Source organism: Camelina sativa, chromosome 18 (assembly GCF_000633955.1).
Source record: "Camelina sativa cultivar DH55 chromosome 18, Cs, whole genome shotgun sequence".
In the NCBI taxonomy this organism is placed as follows: Eukaryota; Viridiplantae; Streptophyta; class Magnoliopsida; order Brassicales; family Brassicaceae; genus Camelina; species Camelina sativa.
In genome coordinates, this window is record NC_025702.1 from 14664082 (window position 1) to 14674445 (window position 10364).

Below are 10364 nucleotides of genomic sequence, written 5' to 3' on the forward strand. Positions count from 1 at the left end.
AGAAATGCCTTATCTGTTGATCATTGATAATCTTGAGATAGAAAAGGATTGGTGGGAAGGGAAAGATCTGAATGACCTGATTCCGAGGAACACTGGAGGAACACATGTCTTGATCACTACTAGACTTCCTAAAGTCATGACCTTTGACAGTGTGCAGCTTTCTATATTGCCTTCATCTGATGCAATGGTTCTACTGAGAGGAAGAAGAAAGAAAGATTACCCGGCTGAAGAGGTTGAGATCCTCAAGCTTTTTGAAGAGAAATTGGGACGGTTGAGCTACGGTCTTTGGGTGGTAGGATCATTGCTTTCAGAGCTTGCAATTCCGCCTTCTGCACTCTTTGAGGCTGTGAACAAAGTTCAAATCGAAGAAGTTTCAGCATCACCTTTTCTAAACGCAAACGATGAGCAATATTGCAAATCCAATCCATTCGTTGCAAAGGTCTTAGCTTTTAGTTTGGCTGTTTTGGAGCAAGCTGAAGGAAACAGAAACCTTCTCTCATTGAAAATGCTACTCGTGGGAGCTTGGTTTGCTCCGGTCCCTATTCCGGTTAATTTGTTAGCTGCAGCGGCTAAGAACATGCCCACAAGTGGAAACCGATTTAGCAAATGGAACAAATGTTTGAGTCACACATTTGCTTGGTGCGGTGGTTGTGGTTTAGGACGCAGAAGCGAAGAGGATGCTGCCTTTTTACTAGTCAGATTAGGACTAGCGAGGATAACAAATAGACAACCTGGATGTTGGATTCAGTTCCATCCGATAACTCAAACTTTCGCGAGGAGACGAGACTACATACTTGCACCCAAGGCAACAGTTCAAGGTGTGAGGAAAATCGATAACCCGCTGTTGAATCTTGATCACCTATGGGCTTCAGCTTTCTTAGTATTTGGGTTCAAATCAGAACCTCCTTTGGTGCAACTGCAAGCCATGGATATGGTACTTTACATCAAAAGAACAGCTCTTCCTCTGGCAATCACAGCTTTCACAACCTTCTCGAGGTGTAACTCCGCATTAGAGCTCCTAAAAGTATGCACCAATGTGTTAGAGGAAGTGGAGAAATCATTTGTGTCTCAGATACAAGATTGGCGTCAAGGCTCACTCTGTTGGAAGAAGAAGACCAACAAGAAGGTCGATGAATACGTGTGGCAGGATGTTACATTGTTGAAAGCTTTATTGCTGGAGACCAGAGCGAAGCTGCTGCTACGAGGCGGGCATTTCGATAGTGGAGAGGAACTTTGCAGGACTTGTATCAGTATCAGGACAGTGATGCTTGGCCATAACCATGATCTCACTTTGGCTGCTCAAGAAACACTAGCAAAGTTAGTCAGAATGAGAAGCAAGATATGACCACCCACAAATACTTCTCCTGGTTATTTATCTTATTACTCTAATCTCAGTTTTGTTAAAGACAGCAAAATTATGTAAACGGGTACTTTAAACTAGTTAAGACCTATCTTATTCCTATGTACATTACCCACTTCCTTAATCTCCTTTTTATTCCTTCAGATCATGAATCATTGCAACTTACTGAGTTCTTTACAGGGTGTAGATGAGTCAAATAACTTACTAGGGAGAGAGTCTTAAGCAGTAACTAACATTCAACGCAATGAATTCTCAAGCTGGATCCTTTTACCTGATAAGTTAGCCAATCAAACAAAAGAGATAACACAATCTCAGTAACAAACAGAATTGAAAAAAATGACAAAATGCTCGTGTAAGAAGTGGGACCTAAAGACAAACACAGAAAAATATGTATGGGTGTAGTAGTAATAAAACATGCAATTTAATCAGTGTCTGCGCTTTGCCAACAAGTGTCACTCTCCCCTCTCCTGTTACTGGTCCCGGAGTTACACTACTCAGTTTTGTTTCCTTTTCAAAGAACTTTAAAAAAAAAAAAAAAATAGATCTGACTTTGTCATACAAATTGATGAAGCAAATTAGTCAGAGATATCCAACAAAGCAAAAACAAGATTATTAAGGTATTGAATTGACAATCAAGAGAATATATGATCTGACTCATATAAGCATTTAACTCAGTTTCTGCAATTTTGGATCCCTGAACTCTCTCTGGAAGCTTTTTTAGTATCTAATCTAATAACTAAACACAGTTAAACACTAAATGTTGTTTCTGTAAAAAAGACTACAACAAGGTCTACTTTAAAACAACTTGAGGTCTCGAGCATCATGACAAAACTAAACAAGTGGGGATTTGATACATTGTATCTAAAACAACCAGATTGTAAGATGTGATAAAAATGACCAAAGCAAGCTGGGTTCTTTACTGTTTTAGTAATCAATCAAAACAAGAAACCATTCATTCTTCTTGTCTTTTGATTACAATCCCAACACCAACACTAAAAAGTCTCCAAGAACTGAAATTTTTAGATCATCAAACTTAAAATTCACAACACACAAATCACAAGAAATCAAACAATGAAGTAATTTTAAAAGAACCAAAAAAAAAAAAAAGAACTTAAAAAAAAAAATGGTAAAAAACCAAAAAACTGAACATCTTGAAAATTACGGCAAGAACGATCGGAAAATATCAACGGCGATTAGATCCGATCAAGCCTCCGGTAACAGCATCATCTTCCTCAAGGAAACGCTCATCGGAGTTTCTAATAAAGACGTGAATAATGCAAAACAGCAATCCAACGCCAACACCAACCGCCAAGTTGACGGCGGAGCTAGTGAACCACAAAGCCCAAACGGAAGCTAAAACAAGAAACACAACCACCGTACGATCACCGACCTGAAAGCTCCATAGAATAAGAGGATCTTCTCTGAAGAAGTGAAAGAGAACCCACAAGGAGACGACCGTGCCGACGACGATCAACGCGACGGGACTAGCTGTGATGAGAGCTAACGCGGCGCAAACGGCGACGACGATCGCGTAGTTGACGAAGAAGTAGTGGTAATTCGTTTTTAATCGGAGGAGAAGAGAGGAGAATCGCCACGGGAGAGAGTAATCGCCGGAGAAGACTAGTTCTGACCAGGGACGGTGGCGAGAGATGGTGGTAGTGAGATTATGAATTGATCGGGAGATAACGTCGCCGGTAGGAATCGGAATCGATGTGTAGGTTGTTGTTGTTGTTGTCGGAGGAGGAGTCATAATCGCCGTGAAGAGGATTACATCCGGCGAATTTTCCGATTTGGTTGACTGGTTTTGACCCGACCCGAAATTGCCACCCGGGAATAATAAAGCTTCGTCGTATTAACGACTTTTTTTTAGTCAACTACTACATTATTCTTGGTACCAACCAATCTAATTTTGCCAGCTTATCAAATTTTAACACTTTTAATAATAATTTATATTTGTTAATCAGTTTTAACCTAATTGGACTTTTTTTGTTTTATGAGTTCCAGTTATGTTCTTAAGTGAGCTTACCATAGAGTAAAACAGTGATAATGGCCAAAAGTTAAAAAAGATAAACTATAAGTTTATAACTTTTTAAAAGAGTGTTTTGGACAACTTTGGGTGGCAATGAAAGCCTACATAAAAGTTACTTAATCTACTACAGAGTGTTTTTGTTATTTTCAAGTGTTTTGCTTTTTTCTTTAAGTAAACAGTAAACTACACAAAGTCTCTCTGCAGAAAGAGATGGAAGCATAGGAAATCTACATTAAAAACCCAATGCACCCATGTTCGATGATCAGTTTTTTCATGAGAGACTCCACTTCTCGGCTGCTTCTGCATAAAAGGTCGAAACTTTACGGTGGTGACTAGCTCGGAGAAAAGTACCTTACATGATCAAAATTGTTTCTGAATGCTGAAGCTTGTGGTTGTGCGTGTGGTTGATGTGTGGACTCGAAATTGTTTCTTATAAAGAGACCTGTGTTGAAGTGTAAGCCAGTTCCAGCGCAAGAAGGATCAAGAAACTGAGGTTGGGTTGGTGTTAAGCTAAACCGTGATGCTTCTTCATCTTTTTCTCTTTGGTTCATGACCATCAAGTCTTTTCCCATTAACCGTAAAACCGGGTTAGAAGGACTTGGAGGCACAGCGGCGTTGAGATTCCTTCTGCTGGAGAACTTACTCTGAAGATCCGGATCTTGTTGGATCTTGTATGGAGACTGCTCAAATGGATGGTTTTGATCTACGCGTGTGGGTGATTTTGTTAAGTTCATGGCAATTGACGAAGAAGCTGCTCTACGCTGCAGTAGATGAGATGCTTGATGATTGAAAGTAATGCCCTCGTACATTCTTTCTTTTCTTTGGCAACAACAAGACTCATGTTCACTGTTTCTAAATCTTGAAGGTGTTGTTGTCTTGTCAATGGTAACTTGCTCAGCCTCGGTTGTTGTCCCATGATGAGATGGAACACAAAAGCTCATTGGGGCTGTTGAGTAGGAGGAGGACACAGGAATGTCCGGAGAGAAACTTTCTTGGATAGAAGAAGATAACTCCGCAGGAAAATTCAATCTACCAGGTGCAAAGTTTGAAACTGCGGAAACAGGTGATTCAGAAGAGTTTCTGTCAAGCTGATCCATGGAAGATTGGATTTGGCTCGTGATAACCGACGAGTTCCCAAGATTCTCATCAAAACCCATATCATGAGGACTTGGTAAAAATGATCCTGGAGGTCCTGGAATGGGAATAGTATCAACCTCTACAAATAAGCTTATTCCTTGTCCTACTTCAGAATCAAACCTCACATCCTCCTTGTAAGAGGTCTGCCCGTAAATCATGTTCCCAACTTCTTTGGAGTAATACATTTCTCGCTCACTAGGTATGACTTCATTAGATGGTGGACTGTCTAACTGGTCGAACTCAGCACCAGTATCATCGGTTTTGTCCAACGCATGAGCTCTTTTGTTATTATCTTCTTCCTCTTCACTATTTTCTTCGTCATCATCATTATAGTCATCGTAACCACTAGATGAAGGATGTGATCTCAGTATTCCTCCATTATCACCAGAGACATAATCATCATCTGACAGCTCACGTTCTTGAGTCATTTCAGATTCCCATTTCCCTAATTCTTCTTCATCTTCTTCCTCCGAGAAATCCAACCGAGCTTTCTTTAGCTCCACAGGCATAGATAGTCTCCTCCAGGCATTTGGTACAAATGGTGGTGACAACTTTCTCATATTAGTTGCACGAGGAGATGCATCTGAAACCTCTACTGCCTCTGAGCATAAATTCTTAAACTCNTCAATCTACCAGGTGCAAAGTTTGAAACTGCGGAAACAGGTGATTCAGAAGAGTTTCTGTCAAGCTGATCCATGGAAGATTGGATTTGGCTCGTGATAACCGACGAGTTCCCAAGATTCTCATCAAAACCCATATCATGAGGACTTGGTAAAAATGATCCTGGAGGTCCTGGAATGGGAATAGTATCAACCTCTACAAATAAGCTTATTCCTTGTCCTACTTCAGAATCAAACCTCACATCCTCCTTGTAAGAGGTCTGCCCGTAAATCATGTTCCCAACTTCTTTGGAGTAATACATTTCTCGCTCACTAGGTATGACTTCATTAGATGGTGGACTGTCTAACTGGTCGAACTCAGCACCAGTATCATCGGTTTTGTCCAACGCATGAGCTCTTTTGTTATTATCTTCTTCCTCTTCACTATTTTCTTCGTCATCATCATTATAGTCATCGTAACCACTAGATGAAGGATGTGATCTCAGTATTCCTCCATTATCACCAGAGACATAATCATCATCTGACAGCTCACGTTCTTGAGTCATTTCAGATTCCCATTTCCCTAATTCTTCTTCATCTTCTTCCTCCGAGAAATCCAACCGAGCTTTCTTTAGCTCCACAGGCATAGATAGTCTCCTCCAGGCATTTGGTACAAATGGTGGTGACAACTTTCTCATATTAGTTGCACGAGGAGATGCATCTGAAACCTCTACTGCCTCTGAGCATAAATTCTTAAACTCATCTTTTTGAATCGAAGCAAGGGTCTTCTTCACTCGGAGAGTGTTTACATGAACTCCCTTAAGTGACCCCTCCTCCTTTTCTCTCATCCGGTCTCTAAACGAACGACTTTGAGCTCGTTTACTCTTAACTAAAGTCTTATTCTTTCTAGCAACTTCGCTTCCCAGCTTCTGTTTATTTCGAGGATAGGAATCTGTGGCAGACAAGTCAGTACCTCTGGACGCAACAGGATCTCCTCCTGACCATGTAACATCATCATCCTCAGATGGCTGATCCTGCAAACTATAAAAGTTATGTCCTTCCTCATTTAGCTTCTTCGAAGTCATACCACGTTTTGCTAGCATTCGCTGATTATAGAGTCTACGATGACCCTTTCTACTACCTTCTCCAGAAAACCCTCTTTGATACTCCAGTATCTGCTGCAGAAAGCAACCTACTGTTATTTTATGATTCTTGCCACAAAACTCAAATAAAGATATGCAAAATAATGGACAGAAACATATAGAATTACCTCTGAAGCATTGGCCTTTTGATTGGTTAGTTTAACAAACTTGTGAGGTTTCCTTCCTCGACGATTTTTCCTCAAGCATTTGTTGTTTCCTTTACTACCTTGGCTTGAACATTTGTTTTCACTACTACCATCATCATGCTGCTCTCTCGACTGAGTTGTACAAGTCTTCTTCTCGCTGAACTCTGATAAGATCCGCAATTTTTGACCCTTAGCATCAATATAAACAGGTCCAACGCCAACAGGCGAAACTTTCCGCTTCTTAGACACTTGAGACTTATCACCAACAACTCTATTTGTATAACTCAAAATAGAGACCCACTTTGTTCCATTTCTTTTATCAAGATCTTCTAATGTGTCTTCTTTCGCATAAGCGTAGATATCAACCATCGTTTTAACTTTCACCCGTGGCTTACTCCTAGGCTTGCTTGGCTTACTACTAACAACCGGTGGCAATGCTGAGTCAACAGACAAACACTGATCGATGTGAGCATTCAAAGTGGTATTAGAAGCTGATGAGAAGGTTTTGCAAATAGGACATGTCTTTGAAGCCATTACTGATTCAGAAGTCATCACAAGACCACCGCCGCAACTATCTTCTTTAGTTTTCATCATCCCTCTTCCACACTTTTTACTGTGGTGATTGCTCTTGTTACTTGTAGTAGCTACTAGTATCTCTACTTCAGACTTGGAAGTGCTCGGAAACAAACCATTCTCAATGATTCTTGATTGGCTACAAACTCGTTTATGACTACTAGTCTCTGCTAATCTCTGATTTAAACCAAACTTAGCCAAGTCTCTTCCTTGATGAACATAAGAAGCGATTTGCTTTCCCGAAGATGAACTAGCCTTGGTCTCAAACTGATTACTTACAGTGGAGAATCTATGAAACGGTGGCAAAGGATCTGTTACGCCATGAGTTGAAAAAAGATGGAGACTTTTTGAAGAGAATGGCCAGTTGTTCTTGATATTGTTGTTCTTCCGGTTACTATATGCGTAATCTCTGCAAAAGCATCAACAAAGTTGTTTACTTTCAAACATCAATTATGATTCTTTAAACTCAAAAGTTAAGGTAACTTTTCACTGAGCTACGTCTAGGAACAAAGATTTGGAAACCCTCGATCCCTACGTTGATTTCATTGGATACAAAAATCATATAGAAGGTGGAAGTTGGAATCTGACCCATTAATCACTACAAGGAAGAAAGAAAACTTTACGATCTAGACATGAGTGATGAGCTCTCTTAGCTATGATTTGACACTGACCCATCATGAAATCCAGAGACTTTTTTTTTTTTTCTTTTTCTTTCTTTAAACCATATTGGCGAAGAAACCCAGAAAGAGATAGATTCAGAGGAGAGGAGGAGAAGGAAACAAAAAAAAGTAAAGTGAATTACCTGATGGAGAAATTGGAGAGATGGGATTGACCTAACTCATGGGAAGAAGTGGTGAGATGTTGTAAGAAATGAGAAGAAGAAGAAAAAAGTGGGTCATTTGGTGGGTTCTCAGTGGATAAGAACATTTGATTCTTCCACTGTTACTATTTGCCTCTTCGTTCCCCAAATACTTCTGCATAACACCAGATCTTTATCATCCACCTTACCAAAATCTAAACCACACTCCTCCTCCTCCTGCAAAAACAAAACACCAAGTACATGTTTCTCATGTTAGACTTTGATTTGATGATCAAACTTACAAGGAAACATTATTTCATGTGGATGAAAGGAGTCACACTAAAGTAAATTAGGATTTATTTATTTTTTGATTTGATGAAGTGAAAAAATAAAAAAAAACTCACACAAGAAGGAAACAATTATTCGCACGCAAAAAAAAAAAAACAAAAGTTTCAGTTTCCAATCTGATTCGAGAGTTTATTTTATGTTGAGTGATCATAAGAAAAAGTGGATTAAGACATGCATAGATAGATGAAGAAGCTACCCAAAATAGAGTAATAATAGAACAAAGTTAACATAAAACTCAACTAGTAGCTAGTAATTTTAAAACAATCTGATGGTGTTCATACACTTCAAAAGATCATAAACATTTTGTAAGATGAAAAAAAAATCCAAGAAACGAGGTAGATTCTTGATCAGCAAACAAAAAACTACATATGGATATACTGAAATCAACAAGAGATGATATTTATTATACACACAAATAGAGAAATCTGAAAAAAAATCTTTATTTCAAGAACTCATTTCAAGAACCAAAATTATAACTATATAAACGCCAAGATCGGGGAGAACAAAAAAAAAACAGTGATATATACTAGTTAATGTATATACATATGCACACATACCCATCTCTTAGATTTCTAGATTTGGATCTTGAAATTAATAAAAACAAAGAGAGAGATCAAGAAGTAGGAACAAGAGATAACTAAATCCAAAAACTTCAAACCAGGAATGAACAAAAAGAAGAATAAGAAACTGAAGATGGATTTGATAAAACGATGGGTAGTATCTACACACACCTTAGATTGTTTTCTTGGCAAAAGAAGAAAAAAATGGCTTCCTAGAGAGAGAGAAAGAGAGCATTGAAGAGAAGAAAGAGATTGAGAAAGAAAGAGAGAGAGAGAGAGGAAGAACCAAGCACTATACAATAATAAAAAAGAAATTTGGTGTTCCAAATAAGTCCACATACGTATTATCACTAAATGTGAATAAAATAAAGAAAAAACAAATGAGTGCAAGAAGGAAAAAAAAAATGAAAGTGTCCACACTAAGTTCAATTATTATCACACTCCACCACCATCTTTATTTTTTTTATTAATCATTTTTCTATTGTATGTAGATTTGGTTTAGTTAAAATTTTAATTTTTAGGTTGCTGGTAGCTACATTCTCTTATTCCGATAAATGTAACTTTTGGTGTGTTTGGCTTTACCATGTAAAAGGGGTTGTTGTTTATCTATCATTTATCGTATAAGATTGTGACCTCAGAGATTGTTATCAGAAGAAGGTTGGAATACTAATCAACTTCTGAGACAAAATAAATGAAACATGCAATAGATAATAATGAAAAGAAACTAAGGTTATTAAATATTTTGAGGAATTTCAGTTAAAAAAACGTTAAAATTTATTTTAAAAATCATCTCAAGAGTTATCAAAATTTCAAGATCCAATTATAAAAGATTAAAATAAATAAGCTCAAAAAAAATTACCAAGTAGCAAATGGATGTGGGATCTACCAAGCAGACAAGCAAACGACACGTCGCAATCACATCAATCTTAAAAAAAAAAAAAACTAATAAAATATCTTGGGGGCCGTTGTTCCTCCACTCCCTCTATTAAATTACCAATTCTTTTTTTTTATTATTATAACATTTTTTACTATTTTTACTTCTTTTCTCTAACCGAAACGAAATCATTTTGTACGTCCAATAAAATCTTATTTACTGATGATATTCGTACAACAAAGAACAAACTCAAAAGCTCTCTCACAAAAACGCGTTTTAGATAATATCGGTCACTTTTTTTTACTCACACGCGCATCTTACACATATATAAGATACTATAGTAGTACTAGTAGTATATGTAGTTGCATTGATATATGTTCCTATCTACAACCAATACAATATTAAGCTTTATTCTATTTATGGTTTGTACAACTCGATTTAAACAACTTTTGGATGGAATAAATTAAAAGAAGTTTAAAATTGTTTATTTTATCTTCGCCTCTTCGGAGGATTTATGATAGAAACTTATGAAATCTGATATATTCGGAAAATTTTTAATAAGCAAGCATGGGAAAAAGCATGAACGCAGAAATATACTTAAAAAAGGTATGAATATACAAAAGTGGTGTATATATATAATATAGTTGGTACGTTGGTTCGACGTGGACGAAAGAGATTAACTCAAATCTTATTTGTGTCATGCATGCATGTATATGCATGTGCACAATCTTTTAAATTATTTCAGCCATACCGTATGTATGACTCCTACCTATATTCCTAGCTATCTACTATATATA

The 10364-nt window shown here is 37.6% G+C and overlaps 3 protein-coding genes across 6 annotated transcripts in view; 1 reads left to right on the plus strand and 2 right to left on the minus strand.

The window, feature by feature from the left end:
• LOC104763498 overlaps positions 1–1508 on the plus strand; it is a 4960-nt gene extending 3452 nt beyond the window's left edge. Inside the window, exon 3 of the mRNA XM_010486860.2 lies at positions 3–1508. Coding sequence (XP_010485162.1) covers positions 3–1345 — 1343 coding nt within the window. The 3' untranslated portion in view covers positions 1346–1508. The remainder of the gene's footprint in view (positions 1–2) is intronic.
• Positions 2361–3268, minus strand: LOC104761680 (PRA1 family protein G2-like). The gene has a single exon (XM_010484790.2). The coding sequence runs from the start codon at positions 3108–3110 to the stop codon at positions 2544–2546; it is 567 nt and encodes a 188-aa protein (XP_010483092.1). The 5' UTR covers positions 3111–3268; the 3' UTR covers positions 2361–2543.
• LOC104761681 lies at positions 3424–8972 on the minus strand. Of its 4 annotated transcripts, none has more exons than XM_010484794.1 (5): positions 8865–8972; positions 7789–8022; positions 6396–7395; positions 5470–6303; positions 3424–4756 (listed from the first exon to the last, which is right to left on the minus strand). In XM_010484794.1, the coding sequence occupies exons 2-5, from the start codon at positions 7911–7913 to the stop codon at positions 3722–3724; spliced, it is 2994 nt and encodes a 997-aa protein (XP_010483096.1). In that variant the 5' UTR covers positions 7914–8022; positions 8865–8972; the 3' UTR covers positions 3424–3721. The 4 variants fall into 4 exon arrangements, with proteins under 4 accessions (XP_010483096.1, XP_010483094.1, XP_010483093.1 ...); XM_010484792.2 differs by having other exon boundaries at positions 3426–5109; positions 5847–6300; XM_010484791.2 differs by having other exon boundaries at positions 3426–5109; positions 5847–6303.